This window comes from Barbus barbus (assembly GCF_936440315.1).
Source record: "Barbus barbus genome assembly, chromosome: 49".
Lineage (NCBI taxonomy): Eukaryota > Metazoa > Chordata > Actinopteri > Cypriniformes > Cyprinidae > Barbus > Barbus barbus.
In genome coordinates, this window is record NC_136727.1 from 9,528,944 (window position 1) to 9,544,143 (window position 15,200).

Sequence of the window (15,200 nt, forward strand, 5' to 3'; positions counted from 1 at the left end):
ACAGCTTGATTCCCAAGCGAATGACTCTTTTGAGTCTGCCTTTCTTTTCAGTGAACCAAAAATACTTAATTCACTTAGAGCACGTATAGCCTACTGAATATATCCAATCCTCTTAGCCAACTAAACTACAAGTTAGCCTATTACTTTGATCAATTTAGTCTAGTCTAGTCTACTTTTTGGGTTGACTTTTTGTCATTTAGCCTAGTAATTTTGAGTTTTGTATTAAAAATTTAATAATATTATAATAGTATTAACCTTTAATAAAAACAAATTTTCTGCGCCAAACGTTTTCTTGGGTTAAAGCCTCCCACATGAAAAAATACTAAGTTATATTAATTTACAGTAGCGTTTTTTAACCATACTATATAGGCTATAGTAAAGTATAGGCCTACTTGAATTAATTTGTTGTAGTTGCTGTGGTAATATAACAACTAGGCTTATTTAAATTTATAGTTTTCTACAACTTTAGGGTATATTTCAGCCTAGGCTACTGTAGTAAAAACTAAAGTATAACTTACTACAGTTTTTATTACAGTTTATCAGTTCACTAGTTATGCTATAGCATTCATAAACAAAGTGTTGTACATAGCTACTATAATAGCCTACAGTATAATACACTTTACTATGGTAGCATATGGTTAAATAATAATTAGGATACCCACCTCAAACGAAGTCATATCATAGGCTTCAATAACTTAATAATAATAGAAGGACTCGTGCAGTGTTAACAGTCATAACTCACTCAGGGAGGCTTGCAGGAAGCTGGTCGTGACACAGACACGACTAGTTCGTCCTTGAGCACCGACAGTCGTGAGGAGATCATCAACGTGATTCTAAACAACAACCTTTTTCCTGTTTATGGGGAAACGGGTCAAATTTAAGATATGTAGCTTTGCGAACATGTAGCCATTTAAAAGTTTGAAGAACTCAAGAACTTGCCTCAAGTGTGAAGGGTCAATTTGAGTCCACCGTACACCGTGCATCTTGAAAGGGGTAAATTTAACGTTCTTGGGCTTGGTGTTTATTATTAACACCTGGAAATAATGCGAGTAAATTTAGAGCAGATTTATATTGGATTGAGCAAACATGGGGAAAAGCTTGTCATGGGAGGAAGCTGTCATGGTGGCAGTGTCTGCCAAACAGCACTAGTAGGCTACACCCAGTGGCTCTCATCCCTGTCTGATGGATGAACCCGGGGTCGTTGGCTCACTGATACCGTCTTATCGCGCTCCGCAAGGTGGTCCTTTGAGGTTTACACCAAATTCTGGCGAGTCTCGCAGGGCATCCTTCCCAAATCACTCAAAATCCGTGGCAATGAACTAACAAAGGCCCGAGATCAAAGGCTGTCAGATGATGGAGCTGATTTCCCACATATTATTCTGCGTGTATTTCATACATTCATTCATGAAGATATATTATCAACTGTCTGCCTTCTCCTCTAACCTGACACCCCTCTCCAGTGTTGACAATTACGGTTATCTGTGTTGATGATGAACTAATGGGCTTCATATCTTCATCGAAACATCTTCAGTAGGCTACACGCAAACATTTGCACGAAGCTGCCAAGTGAACAAATCATTATGTAATTATATCATATTTCCTTTTGAAATAGTTTCTGAATATAGGCAATAGAAAATATTATAGATAAAATATCACTATGACTAAAATAGAATGTATTAAATATATCAAATTGTACATATATATTTTATATAGGCTAAATACATTTTTTTAAAAAGTGTTCAAAACTCTAATTTAGAATTTTACATTTTAAGTGCAATAATCAAAACATTACAGAAGAATTGTTTATTTTACAATTTTAAGGAGCCTAAATATCAAATTTCAGATATTTGCTTACATTACTGTCCAGTTCTACTAGATTTGAAAAAATGCGGATATTGTACACACACGCGCGCGCATATTGTGCACCATTAATTATTACATACAATTTCTGAAGATGTGCACCTTCACACAGGCAAATGAGACAAAGTAAAATTGAATAATTAAATCCAATGTCCCCTAAAATAATCATTAATATAGGTTATAGCTATTTTTGTGCGTTCTTGGATTGGTCAGAAATTCAATAGAATTCACAACAGTTGGCTTTTGCAATTTGTGCCCGTCTCCCTTTATAACCTGTCTAACATGTTTTACTCAGCTAGGATGATTCGCAGTTTAATCTGAACGCCCGAAAACGCTTAAATGTGTAAAACAAACAGCCGCTAATGGTACTTTTCAACCCTACATCCCCAGCCGATATCACTGAAAATGTGTTACTTTTGGCCGCATAATTAATTTCTGATCGAGCCCTGAAGCAGTTCAACAATATTACGCATTCGTTTTTTCCCCTCAATCTGCTGAGTTATTTTTTATGCATATCCATTCACAATATAAGTCTATATATTTCTCTTCCCATTTGCCCTCGATAAAAAGCAAAATAATAATGAATCATTTCATAAATAATGGGTTTAGGGGCTTATCGACCGCGCAGTGGCCGCCACTGCGCTCTTATCTCGCCTGGCCACATTGCGCCCGTGTTCCGCTCCCCATACTGAGAGGCGCGCGCTGGACGTGATGTGGAATTATATAGACCTCACTTCCAGTTCCACACAGCACTTCAGTGCATCTAAAACCTCAGACATGGATGACCCTCCACAAAATGGCTCCATGCACACACTAACATCCACCGCCCGACGACGGTAAGAAGCGAATATTGGTGTTTCTGCGCTCCTTTGATAAAAACACAGGTCATAATTAGCCTTTCTGTAGACACCAGATGATTAATATGAGGTCAGGAATGATTTATATCATTTTTATTTGGCTGTATTCGGTCTTGGAGCAAATAGGCCTTTGAGCCTGCAGAATGCAGATATCGATTTGCCATTTATTTTATAATTAACGCGCGTTTTAGACACGATCCTTTAATCTAAAGTTAAGAAATTCGATTCATTTCGATTCGATTTTCCACACAAAACCTCCCCGGCTGCTTTTTTCCTCTTTTCCGTTTAGTGCTTAAAATAACAGTCATCATAACTCCATCAATAAATAGACGGATCGCATCGATATTTCACATTTATAAAACCAAAATTCACATTTAGGTCGGGCTATTTGTTACTAAAGTTTGTTGATATTGAATTATTGTCGAATTATTAGTCTCTTTGAGACCGTGCAAATAGCCTATGCTATTATCGTCAGATTTGGTTAAGTAAAGCTTGCTTTAAAACAACTCTGAGCAAATATAAGCACTTGCATATTATTATTATAAATACAAGATGGTATATTATTATATAGCTACGGAGTAAACAGAACGAGGTAAATGTAAAAGTGTAAATTGGGTATGATGTAGGCTATTAATAGTGATCATGTAGTAAAATAAACTTAGATGACACATTGGACTGTCTGAGAATGAAAACAACAAAACAAATATTCATGTGCATCAATCTTAGAAATATATATCAACTACGAAATGGCATTAAACAAAGTCAACCATAGAAAAACTATATAAACTAAATATCTAAATTTAAAACCAGAAAAAAATGTGCAAAAATGGACGCAACTACTCGCGTAAAAATGCTCGTTTTACCTCTATTCCTGAATTTGAAAAAACGAAAAGACATAAACATCGCATACAAATAAAACAAGCCACCATATTGACAGTAACATCACCTCTAAAATACATAGGTTAATATAAATCTATATCGAAATTAGCCTATTAATTATAGTAACGTGTAGGTTTATAATAAAAAATAATACTAAATAATAACATAATAAAGTTAAGAATATGATTTAATAAGCAAACCTATAAAGGCGTTATTGAATGTGTCCTGTAACAATTACGCGGATTATATTCTGTTATAAATGTAGAACATGTTAGCAGAAGATAAGCTCTTTCCCAACCAAGACACCGGTCTTATCTCCAGAGACCATGAGCAGAATGATGATATGACAGACCAAAAAATAATAAAAAACACCACCATACACAGACCTATCATAAACGAAATTAAATCGAAAACTCTTTGAAATGCACCAGCCGTCGTTTGTAGGTTACATTTCAGCAATCTTGCTTAACTATTTATTCTCATATTCGTGCAAGAACAAACGTCTAAAACTGATCAGGCCTTTGCGAGGCTCGGTGAGACAAACACGACACGTGTTGACACCGAGCTGCTGTATTAATACTGTACACTGTCAGTGTTTCCAGTCACGCCCGCGCTCGGCACAGAAAGGATGCGCCGCGCGTAATAACGCAGGCGGTCAATTGCGCTCAATCAATGTTCCTAAAGGTGTGTTCTTTCACAGGTGACCTCCGATGAGAAGCTAAACAGCCGCTGGATTGATTGGTTGGGAATTACAATTACCTTTGGATACCACTATAAGCTTTTGGGAAAACCACTTTTTTGGATTTTCACTCAAGGATGATGGAAAAACTGAAATCCGAGCAATTTCCGCTCAGCCCGAGCGCGGAGGGCGACGCCGAGCCCGATGAGGGAGACGCATGCGGGAAACAGGAAGGCACGACGGCGGAGACGGGTGAGCATCACCCCCCAGAGGAGCGCGGCGTCCTCAATGGCGTTGCCAAGGAAACGGCTCACCACGCCACAGAACTAAAAAAGGAAGTGGCGGTGATCGAGCTGTCCAGGAGAGGAGGGAGCGCGGATATAAAAGGCAGAGAGCTCAAAGCAGACATCAGCCATAAGGTGCAGACCACCGAGCTGTGCAGACCACCGATTCCTCTGCCGCTGCCTCCCAGAGAGCCGCTGAGCGACACTCGAATGGTGCAGTTGAGTCCGCCCGCTTTCCCTCTCCCGGCTCGAGCGATGCTCTACAGCAACATGACCCCACCGCTCGCCACTATTAACAGGTAACTTCTGCTTTTACACTCCGTGCTGAATAAGATACATTTCATTTCATTTAACATTGAAATATTTGTTGCAAAGTTAAGATGCATTTATGAAATACATTGCCTAATGAATTTGTATTCCGCTTTTTGTGCATTTTAATATTTGCAACTATCTGAAAATCCATTTCTCGATTTAATATTTTCTCTGCAATACACTAAAATAATCTGTAAATATTATTTATTTTATGATACCTGAAATGCTCTGTAGATTACACTATAATGCAATCGGAACCCACCAAAGTTACTTGCATTTATTTAGTCTATTAAAATGTATATTAAACGACACTGAAACACAATGTATTATAGTAATAATTATATAAACCATGCATAAAAAGTTTTCGTTTTCTCATCAAAATGTTAAATATAATTGCATTGAAATGTTTTATGAACAAACATTCTATCTTGTACTCTTTCCCACTTCTATTCCATTCTATTCTATATCCACGTTATATCAAATATGTAAGCACTTCGTTTTCTCCATCAGCAATGCAATATGTTAAAGATAAATGTAATGCATTAAAATTGATTTTAATACACTTTTCCTAAGCTTTTCTATTCTACGTTATACTTTAAGTATTTCAGTGATTTCTTTCTTATTTTTAAAGAATTTTTTAACTGTAGAATATGTAATGCAATGCATCAAAATGTATTTTTATATGCATTTCTTATAAGCTTTGTCTATTGCATTAACATCTTTATTTGAATGCAATTTAAGCGCTTTTTCATTTTGTAAGACCTTTTTATCTTGGAATATGTAAAAGATGCATAAAATGCTATAAATGTATTTTTATATACACTTTTTTTCGAAGGCTTTTCTATTCATTTAGGTGCTTTCTTATTTTGAAATACATTTTATGTTGGAATATTATAATAATTTCTGTTTTGTTCAATGATATTTGAAGTAGATAAACAGAAACATTTTAGGAAACATCATTTTTCTTATTTCCAATCGTTTACATTCCGTGTGTTTCTCTTCTCAGTGGTTTTGCTGGGGAAGCGGATCAGTATGGGATGTATCCCAGCAGTCGAGTGAAACGCAGACCTGCACCTTATGAGGTTGAAATCAACGATGGTAGGAGCATTTTAGATCTTTCTAAGTATGGTAAGCCACTCTTTGGCTGTGCTTTTCTCTTTTTTCTCATGATTTGCCATCCATCATCTGTTTCATTCTCTCCATTTAAAACAACATGTGCCAAACAAGCCAGATTTAGTAAAAGAAAATATTTTGTATTTTTGCAAAAATATGGAAGAATGCAAACAAAATGAATATGCTAAAAATAACAAGATAACTTCACAATGTCTTAATTTGCTTATTTTCTGTACAATTACTTTGTCACTTTTTAAATTAATCGTTAATTTTCTAATAGATTATTTATGAATCAGTCATTTAAAATTTTCATGCACTATAATTTAACACTTATTCTTTTTGGGCTAGGAATGTCACATTAGTTGCACATGCAAAAAAAAAAAAAAAAAGTTAAATAAATTAGTTAGCTAAAGTGACAATTTCCATAATGTCAATATCTTTGCCCCCCTAAAAATCATACTGCATTGCACAGAAATGCATTTCTTAAAATAAACGGAGAACAAAATAATCTTGTGAAACAAAGAAGATTTAAGACAGTTATCAGGGATGTGAGAGAGAGAGAAAAAAAGTGGTTACTGTTGCCAACTGGAAAAAAAAATCAGTGTATGCACTGGAGAGATAGCTCCGAGTTGCCTATAAAAATGCTAATATGAGTCAATGTGTTTGGCTGCGAGTGCTGAGACAGAAAAGCAGGATTCTAATGAGACGAAAATGTTGAATGCGCGACACAATATGTTCTTATACGATATAGAAGAGCATCAAAGGTAACGCTACCCTCGCCGCCGTTTCGAAAACGCTTTAAATTATTCCTTAACTCAAGAGGTTGGGAATCCATTTAACTAAGTGTAATTATATGAAGTCACTGGTGCATCAGGCAAAGTGAAGCATTGATAGCCCTGTTCCAACAGAGCTGTCTAGGATGAGAAATGGCCCTGAATAATTGAATGTAAAATGCCATAGATAATAGAAAGGTTAATTAATTCTTGGCTAAATAGGGGGAGATAAAGAGCTAATCTATCAGTGAGAAGTGAGTGAACACCTTAGGTGTGTTCACAAGGAAACCACTGTTCAAGCACTCAACCGCGTCACAGATTTGTTACGAACAACTAAAATAAAAAGACGATTTCGACACCCCAAACCATTGCGAGCGAGTATAACCTGACTATACTTCCTTTGCTTTGCAGGTTCACAGCCCAAAGTCGTGCGACGGATTTTCACAAACAGCCGTGAGCGCTGGCGGCAGCAGAACGTGAACGGTGCCTTCGCCGAGCTGCGCAAGCTCATCCCAACCCACCCTCCAGACAAGAAGCTCAGCAAGAATGAGATCCTCCGCCTGGCCATGAAGTATATCAACTTTCTGGCCAAGCTCCTCAACGACCAGGACGACATGGTGGACGGCGAAGCCCCCGCTGCTCGTGCCGTCCGAGACGCGACCCTGGCTCGGGACGACCTCCTTCAGGAGATGCTGAGCCCAAACTCCAGCTGTGGGAGCCTGCTGGACGGCGATGCCAGTCCGGAGAGCTTTACCGAAGACCAGGACTCATCGGTGGAGTCCAGGTCTTCGGCGAGGGGACTGCATCACTCCAGCCAGCCGCTAGATGGGAACGCCCAGCGATGACTGATTTGGCTTTGACGGACTGAGAAAGCGCAGTGCTTCATGGACCTCAACTAGCGTATGTTCATGTCGTGTGCAAGCATATTCTTATGTATGACTTTCAGTTAAGCTCTTCTCTTCGACGCTAAGGTGCCCTCCGCGGTGAAACGCTGGTACGGGGGAAAATGTCAGGTAGATTTTTAAGTCCACTCTTAGGCAGGAATTGTCGCTCGCCACCTGGAAACGAAAGAAAACAGATTGAATGGTACCCACATCTCATCAGGTACACCGCTGTGAAGGAGCTCATTGGAAACAGCTGGACTTGTGCAACAAAAAAGAGCATTTGAAGCAAGAAAAGGAATAGTTCACCCCCCCAAAAACTGACAATTTTGGCATCATTTACTCACCCTCATGTCACTCCAAATGTGAGTTTCTATCTATCTTCGGTGGAACCTAGGAGGAGGAAATTTTAAGAACCCTACAATGAAAGCCAATGGGGTCCAAATTTTTGGTTTTGGATCCCATTGACTTCCATTATACGGATGACCTCTATTGTACTTCACAAGATTTGAAGTTTGAAGTAACACAAGGATGAGTAAATGATAAGCCGGCTTTGGCTTTGTGCAACGTCTTTGAGACAAATGTGTACATACTGGGAATTGTAATGAGTTCTGACTTTTATTTTAAGTATTACTAACGTCAATGGCCATAGCAACAAAACGCTATTTGGAAAAAAACGCCATTTTGTAAATGTTTTTTTTTGGTATTCTGTTTCGAAACCCTCATGCATACAAGAAAAATGGTGGAGGAGGTACAAGAACATGTACATAGACCGGGATAATGTCGTGTGTCTGTAACGGTGTTCCTTTAGACTGTTCTTTTGCATTGTGATCATGGTACACCATTAATTCGCATCTCCATTTCACCTTCATTCATTCATTCATTCATTCGTTTCTTTGGCTGAAACACCCCTCCAACCCGACCATCTCGCAATGACGCATTCATGGAGTAACGATCTGTCACTTTATTTGACTTGTATGAACTTGATCTGCTTTTTAGCAGAGGATTGAGTAACCAGTCTTGGTACCTTTAAATCTTTTATTGGGTATTAAACGAGCAAGTAAACAAAAATGGTTATTTTAATGTGATATTTAGTAGAAAGACCTTTGTTGTAAGGTGAAAATCTATCTATGAATATATGCAATGTTATATCACACAAATTTTATATAAAAACCCACAAAAATAAAAAACACAAACCTGAACATGTGTGCCATTTTTCTGAAAAATGCTGAACATAACAGAGGATTTATTGTGAGTGTGGACATTAGGTTCATACTGTCAAATGTCTGAATTATAATAGTCTTTTCTGTTGCCATGACAACTGTAAAGGTAGAGAAGGAAAAAAAAAATATGCAGTGGAGCGTTTTACAAAGTGTCAAAAAAACAGTAGACAGGGATTAAATAGAATGAACAAAATTGTGCATTGAAGGGACTGAGATATATGAAAATACTGTCAAATCACCCATGCTAGTCGAGACTTAAAGAAAAAATACAATGTATTTTTATGTAAGGAACAAAATGTTAAATCCCTGACATGAAAAATGAATACAGTGGGATGTGATAACAAGAAATACCTTTAACAAGATTTAGATTGAGCCATATACTGCAGGCGCTTAACACGACAAAAACGTAGATATGCCCTGCTCAGAAAAAGCCTATCTTATTTCAAGATTTTGAGGGTGTGAGGACAGTCAGGGTCATAGCAGGGCGTACATGGGTGTCTGAACCCTGGGAATATGATTCTGAAGGGCTGATAAGAATCAAAGCCAATGAAAAAGTCATTGGTTGGTCTACTGGCCCCAAGGGGCCCTACAGGGACTGTGAAAAACTGATCCAAGGGCAGTTCCCAGGCCAATCACTGATCCACACCCACACCCACATACATGAACGACCTTCTCAAACGCTCTCCATCCTATCAGCTGGAGGACATGAGAAGCATTTCAAGCTAAAGGAATAAAGCTACATGTCAAATATCTGCACAGTTTATATCAAGAGGAGATAGCGTGAAATCACAGATACACAGTTTGTATGAGGATGGATAGTGACTGATAGTATTTCATACAACTTTTACAGTATTTTACATTGATAGACCACCTAAAAAAAAAAAAAAAAGGGTTATCATTTACTCATTTTGTTTCCAAAGGTTTTTTTTTTTGTTTGTTTTTTTCTCCACCTGATTTGATGTCAGTGATGATCGATCATAAGATAAGTAAATTTGAGGTAACTGATGTCAAAACTGGTGCAAGCCATCTTGATGCACCATACTTGAATTTATGCAAACAAGATTTAAAAGCTATGATGAATTTTTAGAAAATTTTGTGGTTGGAAAATGTGTACAGTTTGGATATTTTTACACTGAGCTCCAAAAATGACAAAAATCAATAAACAAAATGCGCAGATTGAATTATTTGTAGTGATATTTAATGAATGACAGATACATAAATAAACAGTTTTTTATACTATATATTATTATACAAAATAATATTATATTATTTAATATTTTATGTTTGGTAAAAATGTTTAATATTTACTTTGACACTGAACTTGAAAAATGACAAAAATCACCATAAATAAAATGCTTAGATTTATTTATTTGTAGTGATATTTCATGATAGATAGATAAATTAATAAATAAATAAATACATAATTTGTTTTAGATTATATATTATTAGATAAATAATATTACATTAACTATATTAGGTAAAAAAAACACATAATAAATGCAATTGTTTTTAAAAGTTTGTTGTTTATTAATGTTTATTTAATGTTAATTGTGCTTTTTATGCAAAAATCTGCATAACAGTTATGGTGATTTGACAAAACATTGTTACCAAAAGCACAAAAAAGTACAATAAATAAAAAAAAATGAAATATATTATACAAATCAATCAATAAATATTAAAATGCATAATACTATATAATATGTTAAGTATAATATTTGGAGGAAAAAATCACCATAAATGAAATGTATTTATTTATAGTGATTTTTCACCAAAAATCCCCATAATATTTATGATGCTTCGACAAAAATGTTCACCAAACAGCTTTAAATAAAAAATAAATAACCATAAATAAATAATAAACAAATATAAATGATAATTATAAAAAAATAGTAAACTATTTATTTGTGGTGATTTTTGGAGATCAGCGTTTATATATATATATATATATATATACATACATACACACACACTGTATGGAAAAGAGCAGCCAATACAATCTAGAAAAATAAGGTTGGGAATGACATAACAGAAAATAAGTGAAGACAAAACTGTCATTTTATTAAGTGTTAAATAAGCTACATTACATGAATCAAAATGCACTATTATGTTTAACTATTAACATGCCCATGTTTCATTTATCTCATTTATTAAGTAAACCATACTCTAAACAATTCAGTTGTGGACTCAACATCAAGTTCTGTGCTGCTCAATTAGAGTTTTATTCATCCACTCAAGATTAGTCAGATCTTCAATAGTATCCGCTTCCCATGAACACTAAAGCCATGTGACACACAGGCCTGTGTGCATCCCACCAGAGATTCAACACACCATCAAAACACTCTAATTCTATTAAGTCTCTTCATTCATCTCAAATGCCAATGCTCTCCCTCTTGAAACGGAGGGCTGGTGGTACGGATTCAATCAGGGATTTTTGACGGCATCTTTTCCCTTTTTAATTAACTGCGGCGTAGTCGCAACCCGCCTCTTTCCCACCAGTGGCCCCAAACCGGAGGATATGGAGCTTCAACCTGGATGGATCTCAAAGGATCCCCATCACAACAAAAAGACATGCTCACCGACTGATAAAGACCACCATTATCCTGAGATAACTAGACAAGGGGGAAGAGTATTCAATTAAGATGCCCCTCCTTCTGGGACAAGGACGTCCCAGTGAACCTCCCAAAGGTCTGGTTCTCAGAGGCAGGACGGGCCGGTGGAAATAGTCTCCTCTGTGGTCTCTCATGGCTATCTACCACACCATCGGCTGAAGTGGCTCCCTTGGGGAGCGGGCCGGTATTTTATGCGAGGTGTTAATGAGTGGGCAGAGCGCTTTTCTAGTTATAAAGCGGTGCTAATTTCCTCTGAGCTGCTAGATGCTCATGTGTCCCTTGAGTCCAGAGGGGCGGATCGTGGTCTTCGTCCAACTCCGCCTCTTTTTCTCCGTTTTGGTCTGTTAATCATTTGCTCTGTCACTCTTTAAGAGCGCTCTCTCATGTGCACTTATCTCTTGTGGTTTAATAAGAGAGGACGAAGACGGCCCTCAAGTTCGAACAAACTTGTCATTCATCAAGTTGTTGTAGGTTAGTCAAGCGAGCCGTTAAAGGAGTAGTTTACCCAAAAATAAACATTTGCTAAAAATGTACCAACCGTTGGGCCATACGATCTGTTCTTCATTGGAACAGATTTGGAGAAATTGAGCATTACATCACTCGCTCATCAATGGATCCTTTGCAGTGAATGGGTGCCGTCAGAATCAGAGTCCAAACAGCTGATACAATAATCCACACGACTCCAGTCCATCGATTAACATCTTCTGAAGTAAAATGCTGCATGTTAGTAAGAAACAAATCCATTATTGAGACATTTGTAACCTCAAACCTTTGCTTCTGGCTAGAATATGAGTCCTCCAGTGAAAAACCAGTGTTGTCTGAATCAGGAGAGACATAGGCTATACACAATATTAAACACGGTTTACAAGCAAAAACAGTTCAAAACAGTTCTTATATATGGAGTTTGAAGTGAGAGGACAACAGAGGATGGACCTTTTCTCTAGAGGAAGCGTTATTATGGATTATGGACTTGACAGAGGTGACAGTTTATGCCTCAATGGATTTGTTTCCTACAAACACACAGCTTTTCACTTCACAAGACAAGGTTTACTGTGATGTTTTTATCAGCTGTTTGGACTCTCATTCTGACGGCACCCATTCACTGCAGAGGATCCACTGGTGAACAAATTATGTAACGCTAAACGTCTCTAAATCTGTTTCAATGAAGAAACATCTACATCTTAGATGCACTGAGGGTTCATTTTTGCGTGAACTATTCCTTTAAAGGTTCACTTGACTAACCTACAACAACTTCAAGTTGATGAATGATGAGTTTGTTTGGACTTGAACCCAAAACACGAATCCTCCTAAATTAGCCTATAGCTCGTTGGTTTGTTTTTTTACTCTAGCTAAACTGTAACTTCCATGGCAGCAAAGTGGCACTGGTGGGTTTAATGTGTCAAACAGCCATTCAGTGATCTATTACTAATTGAAAACCATGGAATGCTAACCAGACAAATTCTGTTAATCACTCAAATCTAAAGACTCACGGCTTATGCAGTGTCTTCACTTCTTAAACCTGTACGGAGATAGGACTTCCTCCACTGGATTAACAACTCCACAGTCGTCTAACGAAAAAAAAACTAGTATTTACGATAGCAATGAATATTTATAGCTGCTATCAGATATCACTGGGATAAGAGTTGAATCAGATGTAATCAGATCAGTCCCACCCATCACATCTCTGTTATTCCTTTGCGATAGGTAAATATCACGCGGTGGGTAAATGATTGACTCGATCTATACAGACCACTGGGTGTTGTCTTTTCTTCCATGGAAATTCAGATAACTGTTTCCTGGATACAGGTCTTTACTTGAGCAGTTGTGTACATTTCAACAAATTATCGCGCAACTGAGGAGGAATAAACATGGGGAAATCAGTCACTGTGGTTCACTGGCTTCTGCTCACGCTAGGACTAGTTGCGGCTCAAGCAGGTAAAGTCTTAGGTTTGGTTTTTGGAGGGAAATCTAGAAATTTGGAAAACAGCATCACTGAGCATATCATAGTAAGACCCAGAGCTCAGTTGCAATAGCTGTATTATATATTTTAATGTACAGTTTTTGTTTTACGGCACATGTGTTTTTTTTAGAGAGAGCAGAGCAAGCTCTGCCAAACTGGCTTACGGGAATCATTGCAGTTGGTGTGTTCCTCTTTCTGATATTCATCGCCTTCCTTGTAAACAAAGCCTGGTGTGAAACTCCAAGGTAAAATATCTGCTTCAGTTTCAACACCATACCAAAAACGCTAGCAATTTTAACATTTAAGGGACAAAGTTCAACTAAAAATGAAACATTGTCAACATTTATTCACGCTCTTGTCATTTTAAACCTGTATGACTTTCTTTTGCACAACACAAAATAATTTAAGAACTTAAAGTCAATGGGGTCCAAAAAAAAATAAAACCCAGCATTTTCCCAAAATATCTTTTTTTGTTTTGCTTAAGAAAGTCAGTCATGAATGTGAATAGGCCTATAGGCCTACCAGAACTCTCTCTTTATTAATGGAATCCTTAATTTTCTAATCAATAACAGGCCTACATGTCTGAATGATGGTTATTGTAAAGTCTCACAAAACATGTTTGCTTAGGCTATCTTTATAGTTCATGTAATACACATTTTATTTAGCAACTAGTTTCCGAAATCTGGTCTGTGTAAACATTTTAATCCGTCTTTGTTGACTAAAGCAAACCAGAAGCAGTACCCAATGAATACGCCATGACCAACGGATCAACCCGTGAAACCAGTCTTGACGCAGTCAGGTAATAATTCCTCAATAATACAGCTGTTATAAAGCTTAGACTAGAGTGATTCAAGCCTGTAAAAAGATACACTATCATTAATGATACCGCTCATGAGAAATGATTATATGGCCTGAACGCCTCATCTGATGCTTTATGCTAAACATGATGTTCCTGAAATTATTCTCATTGCGAAAGATTTAATGTTTAAAATGTTGAAATTTAAATATCAGTGAATAAAAATGAGTGGAAAAGAGTGAAAAGGCCTATTCCCTTTTAAATGTAGGCCCTATGTATTAATCTCTGGAATTGTGACAATTGTTTTTCAGGAGCGACGATGACCCTAAAGCATACGAGAACGTGATTGTTCACCAAACCGATGAAAAAGTGACCGAGATGTAATCTCAAGGAAACGTCCACAATCAGCAGAGTCAGCACGCCATGTTAACCTTATTTGTTGTTGTAATAAGTTATCATTTTAATAGCTGACGCAGTTTATCTTGTACCAAAGGTTAGCAGTGACTATACATTAATTGTAGTTAAAGGGCATTTGTTGTTGAAACAATTTGTGAACATTTTAATATAAAATCAGACATTCAGTAATCACTTGTTGTGCAAACCTCTTTAAATAATATAAAAAAATCAATAATATTAATAAAATCATATATGCTACCATTCAAAAGTCTTGATTTGGTAGGATTTTTAATGTTTTTGTATAGGCTGCATTTATTTGATCAAATACACAGTAATATTGTGAAATATTATTAAAATATAATAGAACTGTTTTCTATTTTAATATGTATTTTCCAGTGATGCAAAGCTAAGTTTTCCGCAGCCATTATTCCAGTCGTCAGTGTCACATGTTCTGATTTGCTGTCCAAGAAACATTTATTTTTAATGTTGAAAACAGTTGTGCTGCTTAACATTTTAGTGGAAACATTTTTGATGAATAAAGTTCAAAAGAAAAGCATTTACTTCAAATATAAATCTTG

The 15,200-nt window shown here is 36.8% G+C and overlaps 2 protein-coding genes across 2 annotated transcripts; both read left to right on the forward strand.

Moving 5' to 3' along the window:
- The first annotated feature begins 2,599 nt into the window (after window positions 1–2,599).
- LOC306867239 (T-cell acute lymphocytic leukemia protein 1 homolog) lies at window positions 2,600–8,816 on the forward strand. The gene is made up of 4 exons (XM_079412842.1): window positions 2,600–2,696; window positions 4,297–4,858; window positions 5,878–5,969; window positions 7,169–8,816. Exons 2-4 carry the CDS (start codon window positions 4,413–4,415, stop codon window positions 7,600–7,602), a joined length of 972 nt encoding a protein of 323 aa, XP_079268968.1. The 5' UTR covers window positions 2,600–2,696; window positions 4,297–4,412; the 3' UTR covers window positions 7,603–8,816.
- Window positions 8,817–13,251: 4,435 nt separating this feature from the next.
- On the forward strand, window positions 13,252–14,723 carry LOC306867786 (PDZK1-interacting protein 1-like). Its single transcript, XM_079413660.1, has 4 exons — window positions 13,252–13,405; window positions 13,561–13,675; window positions 14,155–14,229; window positions 14,538–14,723. Exons 1-4 carry the CDS (start codon window positions 13,339–13,341, stop codon window positions 14,608–14,610), a joined length of 330 nt encoding a protein of 109 aa, XP_079269786.1. The 5' UTR covers window positions 13,252–13,338; the 3' UTR covers window positions 14,611–14,723.
- The last annotated feature ends 477 nt before the right edge of the window (window positions 14,724–15,200 follow it).

What these genes read in the sequence shown, in the direction of transcription:
- LOC306867239 (XM_079412842.1), top strand. Translation starts at nt 4,413, where the DNA reads ATGATGGAAAAACTGAAATCCGAGCAATTTCCGCTCAGCCCGAGCGCG. An exon ending in CCGCTCGCCACTATTAACAG is followed by an intron (nt 4,859 to 5,877) that starts GTAACTTCTGCT and finishes TTCTCTTCTCAG; the next exon opens with TGGTTTTGCTGGGGAAGCGG. An exon ending in TGAGGTTGAAATCAACGATG is followed by an intron (nt 5,970 to 7,168) that starts GTAGGAGCATTT and finishes TTTGCTTTGCAG; the next exon opens with GTTCACAGCCCAAAGTCGTG.
- LOC306867786 (XM_079413660.1), top strand. Translation starts at nt 13,339, where the DNA reads ATGGGGAAATCAGTCACTGTGGTTCACTGGCTTCTGCTCACGCTAGGA. An exon ending in GCCTGGTGTGAAACTCCAAG is followed by an intron (nt 13,676 to 14,154) that starts GTAAAATATCTG and finishes TGTTGACTAAAG; the next exon opens with CAAACCAGAAGCAGTACCCA. An exon ending in ACCAGTCTTGACGCAGTCAG is followed by an intron (nt 14,230 to 14,537) that starts GTAATAATTCCT and finishes ATTGTTTTTCAG; the next exon opens with GAGCGACGATGACCCTAAAG.